The sequence below is a fragment of the Melanostigma gelatinosum genome, assembly GCF_949748355.1.
Source record: "Melanostigma gelatinosum genome assembly, chromosome: 18".
NCBI lineage: Eukaryota > Metazoa > Chordata > Actinopteri > Perciformes > Zoarcidae > Melanostigma > Melanostigma gelatinosum.
In genome coordinates this window covers 12,118,529-12,134,782 of record NC_136651.1, presented here as the reverse complement: position 1 = coordinate 12,134,782, position 16,254 = coordinate 12,118,529, and the positions used below count along the sequence as shown (strand labels likewise).

The 16,254-nt window shown below is 44.8% G+C and overlaps 1 protein-coding gene across 1 annotated transcript in view; it reads right to left on the bottom strand.

The window, feature by feature from the left end:
• Nucleotides 1-16,254, bottom strand: part of rimbp2a (RIMS binding protein 2a) — a gene marked incomplete at both ends in the record, with an annotated part of 61,285 nt that overhangs the window by 7,983 nt on the left and 37,048 nt on the right. The window contains 13 exons of the mRNA XM_079289024.1: nucleotides 201-356; nucleotides 652-1,404; nucleotides 2,077-2,228; nucleotides 3,392-3,415; nucleotides 3,680-4,495; nucleotides 5,961-6,070; nucleotides 6,209-6,288; nucleotides 6,479-6,636; nucleotides 7,584-7,788; nucleotides 9,816-9,865; nucleotides 10,999-11,077; nucleotides 13,586-13,708; nucleotides 15,598-15,687. Of these exons, the coding sequence (XP_079145150.1) occupies nucleotides 201-356; nucleotides 652-1,404; nucleotides 2,077-2,228; nucleotides 3,392-3,415; nucleotides 3,680-4,495; nucleotides 5,961-6,070; nucleotides 6,209-6,288; nucleotides 6,479-6,636; nucleotides 7,584-7,788; nucleotides 9,816-9,865; nucleotides 10,999-11,077; nucleotides 13,586-13,708; nucleotides 15,598-15,687 (2,796 nt within the window). The remainder of the gene's footprint in view (nucleotides 1-200; nucleotides 357-651; nucleotides 1,405-2,076; nucleotides 2,229-3,391; nucleotides 3,416-3,679; nucleotides 4,496-5,960; nucleotides 6,071-6,208; nucleotides 6,289-6,478; nucleotides 6,637-7,583; nucleotides 7,789-9,815; nucleotides 9,866-10,998; nucleotides 11,078-13,585; nucleotides 13,709-15,597; nucleotides 15,688-16,254) is intronic.

The following is a 16,254-nucleotide window of genomic DNA, read 5'->3' as shown; positions in this document are numbered from 1 at the left end:
ATGCGCACACCAAACACACATGGATGGGCAAACACACGCATGTGAGCACACACAGGGACACGGGCACAGGAGTGTATGCATGCAACCACCCAGACATGCATGCACACACACACATCCACACATACACACACGTAAGAGGTTGTCCATTGAAAAACACATTGGGACAAAAAGTAAGGTAAAAGATTCATCGCTGTTCTTACCGGCCTCCCGAGCTCAGAGCCTCTGAGGAACTCATCCACTGAGGGTCCTCTCCGACGGCCGCGCGCAAACCCTTCTTCATCTTCCTCTTCCTCGTCAGAATGATGCTGGTGAAATGACTGACCCTGCTCTCCATGTCTGCCCTGCCTCCTGTCCACCTGAAAACATGCACGAAAAGTGAGGCAAGTAAGTAACAGAGACGGAGGCATACCAGTGGTACTCAATACGCTTTTATTTTATGGTGTGTATATACTGACAGTCATAGAAAGCCAAATATTCTTTTGTACATAATCAATAGATCGCTGAGTTCTCTCCATTTCAAGCTAATTTACAGGTGTTTTTAAATTATAATTAAATTCACTGTTAATGGTCATGCTGAAAGTTTCCTTTTCTTTCTTGACTGTGTAATTCCATTTTATGTGAATGGATCATGCATTGCCATTTTCATCAGACCTTGCCACTTTCTGCTGCCACCCTCTGCGCTGCTTCTCGGGCGATTGCTTTGGCGACAGTGTCTGGGATGAGTGTGCCTCTGGGCTGAGGAAGAATCCTCTGGGGGGAGGGGGAACGTGGATTGGGAGGGGGAGGGGCCTCGAGGGTGTGGCCTTGCATGGGCGCAGGAGGCTGGGAAGTGGGAGAGCGTGTTAGGTCCCAGCCAGGCTGGCCAGGTGGAAAAACTCCCCCGTGGTGGGCTGCGTGCTCTTTGGCATCCAGGTCTCTGGCACATACTGGTCTCTGAGGTATAGGGTGGTGATGGGGGTGGGGTAGCAGAGGCAGTTGGTGCTGGGGCCTGGGACCTTGGTGCGGAAGGTGTAGGGGCTGGGGCTGAGGATGTGGGGGTCGGTGCTGGGGTTGCGGGGGTCCACCTGGGTGGGGGAGTCTGGGATGGGGTTGATGGGGTGGGGGTGGTTGTCCGTGGGCCTGGGGTGGAGCAGGAAGTTGGGCGGCATGAGGAAGGTGAGGGGATTGGAGGTGGGGCTGAGCATGGGGGTGTGGAGGGGGGCCTGCGTGGGGGTGCATTGGCGGTGGCAGGGGGATTGCAGGTAGAGGCACGAGGAGGTTGTTTGGAATGACGGCGACAAGGGAGTCCTGGGATTCTCCCTGCACTGACAGCGTCCTCACGATGACTTCCCTGGCCTCCAGGCACTGAATCCTTGTCAGCTCGACAGTAACATAGTCTGCCATTGGGAACAACACTTCAGCTATCTGGATTTAAAAAGAGAAAATTAAACGTCAACATACACAGAAGCGGCATAATCATTTCTAACAACTGAAACAACTTTTTTCTTTTGTGGCATCCCAAGACTCCAAGACGAAGATACGAAAATAGTTAATATTCTCTTTGTTCAGGGCCAAACCTCCTTCACAATTCATCAATGTCAATATTAGTATGTGAAGCAAATGATGAAGTCGGAAACACCATGTTGTCAAAGTTTCAACATCGTGTGTTTTACTTTGGCAGTCACCAGAGGGAGTGAGAGACCTTTTCCAGGATGTTCACAGGAACCCAGACTGAGAGGCTTGCTCTGAACATGAATCACAAGTAGGTGGCACTGCTGTGTATGTGCTCAGGCCACTGATGACATAATGCTCAACTCAACAACAGATTCTATTACCACCCCATCTGTGATGCATGTTTCAACTGGATTAAATATGATTAAAACAACTCAATCAGTGTTTCGCTGTATCTGTGTACGGCATGTCGGCCTTTGAAATATGGATATGCTTGGGAATTCTCCACAAACCGGTCCCTCTGTACTATTCATGCTGCTGCACGAAGTCACTTGTGATTTTCTTTGTTACTATTATTGATGCCTTTCGCTCAAGATGCCTTTTAACAGAGGCTGTAGTCTTGGTGGGTAACACTTGCTAACTCACCCTCTGTCCTTTAGTGCAGACTGCGTAGCCGACGACATTTGCCCCATTAGATGTGCCTGTGGGAGAGAGGATGGGGGGCTTCCAGCGGACCTGTAGGACCCCTGGAGCCTGCCCACAGAGCACCTGTACATCTTGGGGAGGCTGGGGAGGGCCTGGGAGGTGAGGGGAAACAAAAAAAAGTTTAAAAGTTGTGTAATCAGTGACTGTTTTATTATCACAAATATATAAACAAGAGGAAAGGGTGTGAAGCATTCATCAAATGCACAAATTGGTGCACACACAACCATGCACAGAAATGAGAGGGAGTGAGGTGGGGGTGAGGATTCAAGACACAACAAACTGGGTTCATTTATAATTTCACTTGTCAGATTTATATTTCTGAAAGAATTACACAAACACTATATTTATACTTTGTAGATATGCACAGTTCATGCGGACACTTGTGATTGTATGACATTGCTGTTGTGTGCTGTGTTTATAAAATGCCAATTATTAATATTACGATAATGAAGTTATAATGGCAGTACATTAACATTATCTAATGTAAAATACTCCAAAATCAAACTGTGACGTGAAATGCAATCCTCTTTGTGTGTGTTTCTTGCAGTGTGTCTTCCTCTGGCCTAGTGCTGTACCATAACCTCATACGACTCTTTATGTGAGGGGAAACAATGTAAGGTCAAATAAAACAATGTGGGCCTCTGGGCCTCCAGAGAGAAGCGCTGTTGTCTCCGCATGCAGGACACAATCCGGAGAGACTACAGCTCATTCTTAGTCCTCCACTCTCCTGGATCACTGGATAAAACATGCACAACTGCAGTCAAGCAGAGGCAAATGCACACTCATACAAAATGGTCATTTCAGTGAGCAGTGGAGAGGCACTGCTTTATATAGTGCTGGTTACCACAGGCTAGGCTATAGGCTGAGGCAATGACTCATCAGAATAATAACTGATCATATTGTGCGATGCGTGGCTGCTCTCTGATCAGTGATATACTCAGTGCAGTGAGCAAACCTGGGCAAAAATGTAATTCGAATTTGGTTTCCAAAAATAAATGATTTGTAAAGATGTTTAATGTGTTTCCATTATAATAGATACATAAATGATATATTGTTTGTCGATGACAAATCTTTTTTAATAAATGCCATTTTGCCCAAATGTCTTAATTGAACAATACGTCATAATTATTCTCAGTTCCATGACCACAAGCCTCTTCCGAAAGTATCATAGCACTAATGTCATCTCTGTCCATTGGTTTGCAATAGAAGAAAATGATTTGGGAAACCCAGCCCGTGACTGATGTTTGATTCTGACCTGTTCTGCAATATGGTGTTGGACCTAGACAGAATACAATACACAACAACGGCAAGGTAAGGCAATTATGTACCGTACTCTTCTACAGCACAGTACAATAACCTTAACACTGATATGGCATTATGTCACATATTTGAGCCGGCATTACGGTTAACTGACATAAACAGAGCAGTAGCAGTCTGTCGTCTCCATCTGTCTCCGAGATCGTTTAAAAACAAGCAAACGTCTGCTTTGGCGCTATGCATATATTATTGGTATCTGTATGTATAGCAATGAGCTTTTGCTGACCTGCAGCCTGAGTGCAGAACTCCACGCCGGCTTCTTTCCTCTCTCTCTGCTCCAGCGGCAGTTGCCATGGCACCTGGTGCGGCTGTGCCACCACCGTCACTTTGTAAACTGTCAGGGGCTTCAGGTTGACGAAGCGTAGTCTGTACCGTCCCGGCTTTACCGCCGCGTGCTCCGCCCCGTCCAGGAACACGTTGTGACCGTAGTTGCTGTTGCTAGGCAACCAGGAAAGCTCGGCGGTGTCGCGCTGGATGTCGTCCACCCGGAGGCCGCACGGCGCCACCACCACGTTGGCCCCCACCAGCAAGGTGCAGCGCAGCTCGTCCGACAAGCCCCGGTCCGTGGCGCTCTGCACCGACACGCGATGAACGCGGCCGTCCAGGTCCAGCTTCTCCAGCAAACACTTGGCCCGGCCGCCATACATTACACTGGCGCGAAGCTCCCCGTCTACTAACACGTTGTAGCCAGAGATGTTCCCCCAGCCCAAAGGCACGAGTGGAGGCTCCCAGGCCACGATGACACTCCGTGCCAGCTGCTTGATCAAGTTGATCTTTCGGGGATAAGGCACAACGTCTTCAGTCAGGTCGTCAGGGTCCAGGGGCCCCCCTGTCCCATTGCTACAGGGCACCAAGGCGTTGGAGGTGCCCAGGAGGCCGTCCTGGGCACCTCCATCCACTGCCATCAAGGCCAGGGGCATATGGTCCAGAGAGCCCAGGTCGTCTCCTCCCTCCCCCGACTCAATCGCTAGTTTTTCCTTGTCTTGGACAAATTCCACGAAGTTGGAGGGAACAAGTCCTCGCTGGCCGTCTAGCAGCTCCCCTGTGACACAAAAAGACATAGATTGGAAGTTGTAGGAGATGAATAACTCAACAAAGTGCATTTAATCTTCCTGTTCATGTTGATGAAAACGCTACCCTTGTCTTGTCTCTATAGGAAAGCAAGACGGTCCCTCGCGCAAATGTTAAAATTCGGCTCACTAATGGCTCCTTACAAGAAAAAGACACGAGGAAAGCTGTAACTTGAACACACCGAATCATCAGTGAGATCTATTTTCCTTCTCCACAGAGGCCTGGGAGACCTTAAGAACATCTGTGTGTGTGTGTTTGTGTATTCACGTGCGAATGAGTTTGTGTGCGCTGATGATTAAACTGAGCCCTGCTGGATTAGTCATCGAGCTAAAAGGGACCAAGGTCCCATCTTGACAACAGCTTGGTCTGAGGCATGAGTCTCCCTCCTGCGTGGTAAATACAAGGCTCTTCCACGATGCCATGCAATTTCACCGCCCACAGCTAATGAATCACTACAGCTGAGTACAACTGTCTGCAGCGGGCTGCGCTGTCGGCAGGATTTCTAGTCAGGGGGATTAGGATTGCCTCTGATGGAGAAGCCTTCATAATTCTAAAGCGATTACACAGAGAATCACTCCAATCACCAGTTACAAAAAAGGGTACAGGGTGTGTTGTTGGTGACACTGACACAGAGCATACTTGCATACAGGTGTAGGCAAATTAACTTAATCGCCTAGTGGGTAAATGACTAACTTTAAAGGAACAGGTTGAATGTCAGCTGGATTTTGATTGCTTTAAAAGAGGTTTAATAGTGAGCTTTCAAAGCAATATGCAGCTCAGCAACAGCTCTAACATCAGAGCCCAAAGTGAAGGTGGATCAGTCTGAAGAAAACTGCTAAAATATTTGATACCTCTATGAAAACCACAGTGACGTGAGCCACATACAGTTTGACTGCACTGACAAAGAGGAGTTCAGGTCGCACGGTTAAAATAACCAGTGTGACATAAGTATCAGGGTGACAAATACTGCTCCTGTCATGATGCCCAAGAAGAGCAGCAGTGTTTACAGTGATGATTGCGTCAGCATTGTCGTCTCTTTACATTAAGGTTTGATCATGATGTCATGTCTCGCACATCGAGGACAAAGTCAACAAGATATACTGTTATATACCCACAATGCACAGCACAGTATATGACGTGGTCATTTTAAAAGGATGTTGACTGTAACAAATGCACTGGGGGATAACTGTGAGCTGACACACACAGATCTTGGCATGTTGTCTCATTGCGAGATTAATCAATATGCGATGATGCACACGCTTGTTGTGACTGTCAAGCATTCTCTGCTACAGCAGCAAACAGGGACTCGGCAGGAACCACAGACTTTAAAAGCAACAAAGGACAGCTGCTGCTGTACTGTAATCTTTGATCGATATAAAGTGCAATTTTGAGTCATTATTTCCCATGTAATCTCTGAGTCTTGTTTTACTTCTCACCTTGATAGAAGCCGTCATCGTCCATGTTTCCATACACGTACAGATACTTCCCAGCCACAAGGGGGAGTTCTGCTTCAGGGTGCTCGTTTGGTCCATCGTAAGGGTTATAACTGGAAGGAGGAGTTCCCTTTTTTTTTTTAGTTTTCATGACAGTAGCTTTTTTTACATTTTTAAATAAATAAGCAGTTAGTTAGTAAACTCAAAAAAGATGATGTGCAATAAAATCAACAGATTCCTGAAGCATTCACCTGTATCGGGCAGTGCAAAGGCGGACCTGGCCTGTGTAGCGAGCCTTGGACCTGGGTGAAGGGCTGGCCTCATCCTCCATCTATAGATTGAGGATGAATCACTACTGTCATTCATGTCATATACTATATGCATGCTATTCATAATTAGGATTCAACCCGAAGCAAAGTAAGCCATTAACTTTGAAAACATGACAAACTTAAAACTATCTTGAAGACATAAGTCGTACAAGCATTGATGCGATAGTGGTCACATCAATGCATCAGACCCACCTCTGAGGGGGTCCGCTGTCGAGGGTTGCTGGGGCGGTCCGTCGACACGGTGCTGGACTTGACAGGCAGCGGTTCTGGTCTTTTTCTGTCTCCAGTCTGTGGTGTGCAGGGCGAGAACTGGGAGATCAGTAGAGGCGTGTTTGCCACGCTCTCATCGCCTGGGAGACATCGATATCCATAGCAAATAAAGAGCAACTGTCATTCCTTCTGCACCCATTTGCTGCTCACTGTACAGCTATTGATCTCCTGTTGAAGCGAGTGTACAGCAAACACTCTTCATCATGGCAAAGGCTCTTCCACCTCACATCTGCAATACATTTGTCCTTAAATACCACTGAGGTCCTCATGTGGAAGGGGGGGGGGGACACAAAAACTCAACTCAAAATAGAAAACTGCAGTCTAAGAGTGTGAACAGCTGAATTCCTTGAGGAAATGGAAGTCAGTCAACAACATGGGTCCACGGCATCAGTGGGTTCTTGCGGTTTGTGAGTGAGTAATATTATGCATTAGCCCGAAATCATCAGTGAGTGCTCCCTCTGTTTCAAGTGGAGAGAAAGATAAAACAGGATTCCCAGCACTTCAAAGACCTCTGGTCTGCCAGACTGTATAAATCTACATCGTTGATATGGCTCTATCTGCTGGCTCTGCAGGTTGCACTATGTGTCGTTGGAATACTAATGTGTTAAACCACATTCATGTCATACATCAGGCCTATGATCAATTAGGGTGGATATTGATCATGAATAAGCAGTGCTGCCATTAATGGTTGTCCACCTCTGGTCAGGAGCGAGCTGATCCAGCTGTTATGCGAGCCGTCTGGGGACTAGATCACTCCGACTCTCATTTCATTCTGATCAGAGGCCTTTTGATCACATGTAATTTGGTGAAAGCTTTCATCCAGAGTGCAGTCATTATTTTTTAGAACGGGTGGACCTCACTGGTCCCACCCGTTGGACCATTGATGACTCACGATGGACAGGTTAAAAAAAAATAAAGTCTCAAAATTATTGCAGTATCGATTTTTCTTCCTTTTCAAAACCTGGCGTCTCAAACATGTACATATATATATGTGAAGTTTGGCTGTGAGTCGAGTGCCCTGACCCACCGTTCTCCGTCTGGGCTTCAAATCCAACGATGACTTGGGAGAGTGTCTTCTCTGACGAGAGAGGGATCTGGGATGTGGAGGCAGGATTATTTGTAAGGATGCCCACAGTATCTGATTGCAAACGAAAATTCAGCAGCTCGTTGGACAGCTGGTGGAAGTGTTCACTCTGTGACCTGCATTTCTGCTCCAGGTCACGAACTTTGACCTTTTGAAAAAGACAACAAAGAGAAGGGGGTGTAATGGCCGAGAGGAGCAAGAGAAACAAAAGAGAGAAAGAGGGAGAGCAGGAGGTAAAGAGTGAAACATGAGGGGAAAATACACACACAAAGCACGGAGAGTACTTCATCTCATGTAATGTTCAGAGAGGAATTCTCTGAAGAACAGCCAACATTTCATCTTTTAAAGCTGATCAAACAAAGACCCAATTAGAAAGGGATCACTAAAGAGCCATGTTTCAGCATTGAGCAGCATGTTATATTGGAACCACTGCAGTTGAATCAAAGCACATGGAAGTGTAGAGGCATCTGCACTGCTGCAGCTGCTGATACATAACACTGTTCAACGAAGGAAGCCTAAGTTCTGCAAGTAGTTAAGAGGATTATAACACTTACAGTGTAGACATTAAAGATGGCATATCATAAATATATCAGAGGAAGTCGAGGAAGATGGATGGGGTGTACGGCGAGTATAGTAATACTCGATATCATTCAGGGCACAAATCGATTCTCAATTTGCCGCCCAAAATAAGGTTCTGAAAGATGATGATCTTGATGATGAAGAAAATGATTTGCTGAATATTCACACATGAAACTAATCAGGGAGGAAAGTAAATACCTGAAACATTCTGTCCTTATTGTTCTGTTCAGACAAAAAAGGAGGAGAAAGAAAAAAAGTAAAGAAAGAAGAAAAATTTAAAGAAAAAACATAATGAAGAACCAAACACGAATAGATGGCATTGCAAGCAATGCAAAGACTAAAAGTGAAATGCAAGAATATATTTATCGGCAGAGATAAATATACAAAAGCAACATGAAGTTAAAGTAAAAGGAACCAAAAAGAAACATAACTTTGTTTGTCAATCTGTAAAAGCCTTCCGAGCACAGGACTGTGGAATCAGGGGTTTGTTTGAGTTTGACCCTACAGGCAGTGAGGCTATGGTTTTCTTCCTGCTGAAGTGTGTGTTTGCTCATCAGTGCAGAGAAACAGGCATGTGACAGAGACCAGCAGTTGATTCAAGGGATTTGCAAGAAGAGAAGTAACTCATCGACTGTGGAGCTTCCATTTCTCAGACCAAACTCCTGATGTGTGTCTCAGCCAAACTCAGGCTGCCTGCTCAGTAAAATCAGATTAAAGTGCTTCAGCTGGATAATAACATCACCTTACTTGAACTACACGCAAAGGAGTCTGCACCCTATTGTCGTGACAAAAGGATTTAGAGTGAAATGAGAAGATTATTTTGAGTAGATGAGCCAGTGAGAAGCTTCTTAAGAGACTGATGAAACACAGCAGGTCAGTGATTTGATCACAGGGACATTTAGTCATCAAGGTCAGCCTGGTTGCAGGATTCATGGGAATCTGCAAGTATTGTTAAAGTTTGGAGGAATATTTCACAATGCAAAAGTACAAAAAACCTACAGGAAGACAAAGGACAAAATAGGAATATAGCTGCAAACACAGAAGCTGAGCTACGGATTGTTTTAGACTCTCTGGGGTATGAGTCATAAACTGGTGTGGAGTATTGAATAACCTGCACGGTGTTACAGCATTTGTTGTACAACCACTTCTAGGTGGGACAAGGCCAGTTTATCGTCAGTGGATTTCAAATTTTAAAACACAATTTATGACAGAACCACCTGTTTCAGGGCAGAGGGCATCGGCCAGCACCCTGACGATGCCACTACTCTTCCACTTCTCAAAGAAATTATATTAAAAGAGGATCCAGAAACATGACTGATTGATCCACAAACCTCGGCCTGGTTTTCCTCATCGTGCTTAATATAAAAGACCCGACACATGTATTGTCCCCACACACACACCGGTGTTTTCACTTCACTGGCCTGATTAGACCTCTTCTCGAGGCTGTGTGGCCGTGTGCAGATTGACGTCTCGTTAACGTCTTGCTGATGCACCTGTTCAGACCTTTATCGTTCTTAGAGTTACCAGGTATGTCTAAAACTACGCAAGTCTCAGAAACCATGTCTCAGAAAGGTAACACTTGAGGTAAAGCTGTGCCTCTAACGGGTGCACTGCTTCCTCGTGCTGTTGGTCAGCGTGAAACCTAGCTTGCAGAGACACACAGTGGCAGCTGACACCGTGATCACAGCCCATGAGGTAGAATAGACAGCACACAGCTGACATACTGTCAACCCAATACAGAGGTTGATCACAGCACTGGTAATTGAGGAGATGTCTACTCCTGATGGCTCTGATGAGCAGTAACAGATTTATTTTAGTGCGCAAGAAGTGGCTGGTAGCAGAAGTAAAAGCACTGTTTTCAACATTGAAAAACCTCTTTGCTTCGTTTTACAAATGACTTAGCATCTGCTTAGTGTCTGGTTGTTTCGCTTTGAAAAGACGCCAGTGCAATAAGTGGGTACATGCAGACAACTGATGGAAAAACCTGACACATATCTGAGGAAGCAGTCACTATTCCGCTGTTTTAAGGCATATAAAAGCTGGCATGCTCTAATCCAGCAGGTATTTTGAGTATATTTACATGTCGGTCAATAGAATAAGAATGGGCTTTTTAGCTTTCTGTTTTATCTTTGTATGACGTGTAAACAATTAATTGTAAATAATGCTGCAACAGGACAAAGATGCAACAAATTAATTCTTTAAAACTACATATTTGTTCATTTAACAATTGAAAATGTCGGCTCCACAACGTTGAACATCAGGGTGATTGAATGTATTGAAGGCATGATTAGGTCAAAATTCAAGACGGTAAGACAGATAATTAAACATCTTTTTTTGAACAGTTTCTGTTGTATCAAAAGCACTTGTAATTTAAATCCATGTGTCCCTTGTGATATTTGCCGTTCTATCTAACCAGTTTCCAAGCAGAGTAAGAATATATCCCAATATTAAAAAAGGTACCGGACACGATACGAGGCCTCGGAAAAAAAAAGTCTGCACAGTGAAAGATGTTCACACGATGTTTAAATGCATCAACAACTAGAGAGGCAACATTTTTAGCAAAGCGCTCTTCATCACGCTATCAAACAATATCAAAAGGTGCTGAGACTGCATTTCGGACAAAATCTGCTGATTTTTACTTCATTTGACAGGTTTCTAAGGTCTTCATATTTTCTGATACAGTAGCAGCGATTCAATGACAGTGATTCAGCACAAAGTGACTCCTGACACATCAGTTACTGAACAAGCAGCTTCAGTTCCTCACTCCAAAAGTCCATACCATAAGTCCATACCTTTTGCAGTTGATTGATCTCCTTCTGCTTGGTGTGGAGGGCCACCAACGCCTGCTCATGCTCTATCTGCAGAGAGAGAGAGAGAGAGAGAGAGAGAGAGAGAGAGAGGATGTGGTTACATTGACGGATGTTCTTTAGAGGTGACTTTTGACAGTATACCGTTTCAGCTAGAAAGTTTAACTATTTCTTTAAAAGGCAGATTTTGCAATCTCAGGCACTCAAGTGTTGAAGTTCACTGCGGAAGTAAAGAGTGCTATACAGTATGAGCTTTTCATATCATGCGTATCAGATGCAACCCACTGTACACTGACTCGTACTGACTCAGACAAAAGCTGCCACGCATGGTCACCCACGCTGATCCTAAATCTACCCTTTCCCAAATTAGCCGAGTCATAACCGTACAGTATCTATCCGCGGAGTCACGACCGGCTGCCACATCTTACAGACACAGAGTTAAGGCCATAAGATGTTTCCACGGGCTTAAGAAGAAAAGACAGCTTAAAAAGCTCTGACATTCATCATTTTCTCTCTGTGTTCTCTCTATCCCTTGGAAAAAGAAAAGCCTCTTTACCTCCCGGAGTGGCTTCGAGGTGTCCTGAGCAGGCAGCTACTGCTTTGCATAATCAGGGAGAAGTTCTAAGCTGCAGAGGACTAGGCTGGCTGAGAGGCTGTCACTGGAGCCTGAGTGAAAAACGACTTTTTATAACTCTTGGATATTCTCGGTAGGCTTGATGAACTCACCTACATTTTAAGCAAACACTCTGTGATGTCACGTTAAACCAGAGACAGACATTGATTTTAAACCAACAACCTGCTGTACACAAGTCTGCATCTCAAGCCCCTAAAACCACTGCCAACCCTTCTTATTCTGCTTTGTGGCCTTTATGATGACTCTGATGAAACACGTTGGTCTATAAAGTTGTTCTATATGCTATAAATATATATAAAATATTGTACTATATATACGTTTTGACACTTTTTCCCTTCTCCGTGCACTTTATAAGTAGGCGAAGCTGTGCCAGGAACCCCCACTCTGCTACAACACAACAGACAAATATCTTTGAGACGAGGGATGTTTACTGCTCAGCAGAACTGTAGACCTGCAGCCTGGGATTTGGACTTGAATCAAACTTAAAGGGGAACTCTTAAGTGATTGCAACATCAGTTAGGTCTGAAGACTACAGTTGGGGGCGTGGAGTTAAAAAGAAGTGAGCTTACCAACCAGACCACTGTAGCCCACTCCTCCTCTCTGCTTGTGGCTCGAAGCTACATTAGCCGCTACTAGCACTGCTTAATCATATGGACTGTCCTCTTCAGTGACAATTGTAACAGGCCACCTTACATTTGTCTTGCATATTGCCCTTTAGACATTCTGTATGACAGAGAAGTCTTTTGTTACCACATAACATCATTTTGAAGCCAACATTGACAGTGCTGTATCTCATTAGCTTTGACTGAAGAAGTCCGTGTTTTGCCAATTTCTTTTTCCCCATGTTGCATCTCCTCCATCTCTGCTCTCTTCACCCACATTGTCCCGTGTAATTTTCTCTAAATAGTCTCTTTGTCTGCTTAATCAATACACAATGAGAAAGTGACAAACCTTTCTATGCTGTATTAGGGAGCAGGTCAGTTTTTCTCAGATGGGTACATTTCTCTCTCAAATATCCTGACAAACAGACAATCGATAGGAGATGCAGGGCGGCGAGGATTTGTAATGAGAGCGCCTCTCACGGCGCAGGGAGACTGCGTCTGATTGCTATTGGCAGACTAGAAGACGGTGAAAAAAGAGCCCCTCCATGACTCCGATGACACTTCACCTCATGAGTTGCATCGCTTTCCTCCTGAAGTTTTCTTAGAAAACGTACACATGGGAGATTTGGATGTTTCCAAAAGAGGCAGCAGAAATAGGGCCGGAAAAAACCTCCCAATCTGATGAACGGCGTGAGCTCGAACAGAACCACTGAAGTGAACGAGGGATGAATGAGTGCAGATAGGAATGCTGGAGAAATGTGGTGAGATATACAGTGTGTCAGATGAAAAAGTGGACGGATAGAATCAGTGGTGATAAAGGAGGATAAACGGGGTCTCCTAATTCTTTTTGCTATGCCTACTGAGCAGTAAGACATGTGCAGGGTTTGCCTTAGTTGCTCAGTAGTCTTCTCCACATGAACGGGAGAGACGAAGAAGAAACTGTTGCAGGTTTATGATATCAATCCCTGGACTAACTTTTAATTGATTTACATCATTTAATCCATAACTGCAGGCAACTAAATGTGGGAGTGAAAGGAAATGTTTTCCTTGGGGTGGATATGTGAAAAATGGCAAATCAGAATCCTTTAATCAAGTAAGCCAAAGGTTCATTACTGACACTCACTGGTCATGAAATTAATTAATAATATAAAACATGGAGTATCATATTATGAGTGCACCGAAGAGTACCAGTGGAGCGAGCACACATTGAAACAGAGGGATGAATAGAGAGATGAAGAGCTGGAGTTGTTAAAATAAGACCACTGATATTTGTATAGAGGGGTATATAGGATGAAAGTAAACATAAATTCAACAACGTCTGACCTTTAGAACCTGTTCCAGGTTCTCCACTTTGTCTTGGAGTTGGCTCCTCTGCTGCTGGGCCACGTCTCTCTCCTGGCTCACTACAGCAAAGGTCTGTCTCAGCTGCTCATAGTCTGATCGCACCTACATGAAGAGAACGAGTCCAGATGCAAGGGAGGGAGGACCAAGAAGGAGACAAAAAGAGCAAGAGGAGATTAAGAGGATTATAGAAACAACATGGACACAAACAGCCACAAATAAAGGATTTTTATGAGGTTTGTTCTTGCAGTAGACCTAATTTTTACATTTATGAATAGACGCTGTTCTTTTTTTTGTGCTGGAGGGTTGATTGGGAGTTCACAGTCTGAAGAGAAATGAATCAGCACATTTCAATTTAGCCTTGATGAGACAGAGCTGCTGACTTAAGCGTTCTGCCTCTCGCTCCTTCATCAGTCAGAGGCCTTGAGTCAAGCTGGTTCCTCTCAAGGTGGCCTCATAGGACCGAGCAGAACCATCCCTCAGCCGTACACCAATCATCTCATTAACGAGCAAACGAGATGAGGGTACAATAGATCAGCTTGCTTACTCGACTGCACAAAACTACACCGCTCTAAAGGCAACGAGTTCATTCGTACCGTGGAATTTATGACAGGAGCTCTATTAATCTGAGCTCTATCACGTCGGACAAGTAGCATAGCAATCATTTTCAAGTATTTATTTTGATACCCAAAGATGGTTTACAAAATAAAATGATGTGAGTAAAAACAACCTTTAAAACTAAAAGCTAATATAAACGCAGAACAGAGCAAGATGAAAAATGTAACTTTAAAAACCGGGGTCTGGTAATAAAACCTTGTGTTGTGTATCTCCCGTAAATAAATATTCTAATCTAATATATATTCAATGAATATTCTGTCCTTAGCTGTGCTATTGAATCAGCAACATTCAAATATTTCTTCAAAACTGAAATTAGTAACTGTCAAGGTGAACACGCAGGACCCTGACTCAGTGAGTCCAGTACAAGCACTCTGTGATTTTGAGTCAACATGTTTCCTCTTGAAACTGTCAGTTAATTCTCTTGAACTCTCCACAGAAAGTAGAATGTCTTTTCTGTGATTGCTTTCTCTAATAACATCACCACTTTCTTTCTGTTCTCTGCCTCTTTCATCCCTTCATTTCCTCCCCATGCTCCGTCCACCACACGCTGCCAGGATTGCTCTTACAAACCAGTGGCGGGACCGGACACGCTTCCTTTTCATCTCTGTGCCCACCTTGTCCGTGCACAGATGGCATCTCTTTTTGTGTGGCGCGCTGGAGCAACAGCTCCGAGCTGAGTCCCTGGACACGTGTCAAATCTGCCCCCTCTGTGAAAGTCACTATGAGCGCCAGAGTAGCTAATCGCCTACCATCACAGACTGTCTCCATCTGGGTGTGTGTGTGTGTGTGTGTGTGTGTGTGTGTGTGTGTGTGTGTGTGTGTGTGTGTGTGTGTGTGTTTATGTATGCATGCATGTGTGAAGTAGGAGACTCTGGCTGACTGTGCCAGTGAAGACACAACGACGGGAAAGGAAACGCAGCAATGATGTGTGTGTGTGTGTTAAAGATGGAAGACGTGACATTAACAGCACATGTGGGTGAAGAAGCAATATAAAGACCATGAAGAGGCAACACACGATAACATGTATGATGATGATAAAAAGGCTGCAGGGGTATTGATCTGCAGAGACGGTTTCACAGACAGCAACATATGACTGACGTTGCAGCCATTTATAAGACCTTGTGCTTGTGATACGTAGCACCTATATCACTAGTGTAACATACAAAAGATTTTACCATTGATCATGGCCTGGTTGGTCATTGATTATCACTCTCTGTGTGTGTGTGTGTGTGTGTGTGTGTGTGTGTGTGTGTGTGTGTGTGTGTGTGTGTGTGTGTGTGTGTGTGTGTGTGTGTGTGTGTGTGTGTGTGTGTGTGTGTGTGTGTGTGTGTGTGTGTGTGTGTGTGTGTGCGCGCAGTGCGTGTGCGATGCCATACCTGGTCATAGTCGGACGTCTTCAGGTGGTGGTTGATCAGCTCAAGGTTCAGACGATTTTTCTCCTGCAAGGCAGCATGGAGCTTTGTCCTCTAAATAAACGAGAGACACAAAAGAGAGTTTAGTGTGTTGTTACAATATGATGCATCTTCTTCCTCATGTCTGACTGCATCACGTATGCAAGCCAACCAGCACAACTCCATCTTAAAACTATTATATAAACGACAGAGGAAACACTCAGGTTAGTGCCGATCCCTCCCCTCCGTGTGTGTGTGTGTGTGTGTGTGTGTGTGTGTGTGTGTGTGTGTGTGTGTCTGTGTGTGTGGGGTGGGGGGGGGGCTCAGCTTTTCTCTAAGATGCTGTCTGGAGGACAAAACCCACAGCTGCACACTGTTACCCTCCATTTGGTATATGGCTTTAAGAACGGACGGGGAGAGCTGAAAAAAAGAGGGCGGGGGGGGCACAGGAAGTAAGAGACGGGGAGAGAGAGGGATGGATAAGAGGAATAGGAAGTGGGAAAAGGTTTGAGGGAGATATATTCAGGACAAACCTAACAGACTGATGAGATGAAAGGATGGAATGAGGGAGTGCTGAATATGTCAGTTGAATGCTAAATAAGCAAATGAGTGCATAATTTGAGTCAAAACGTAGCGAGCTCA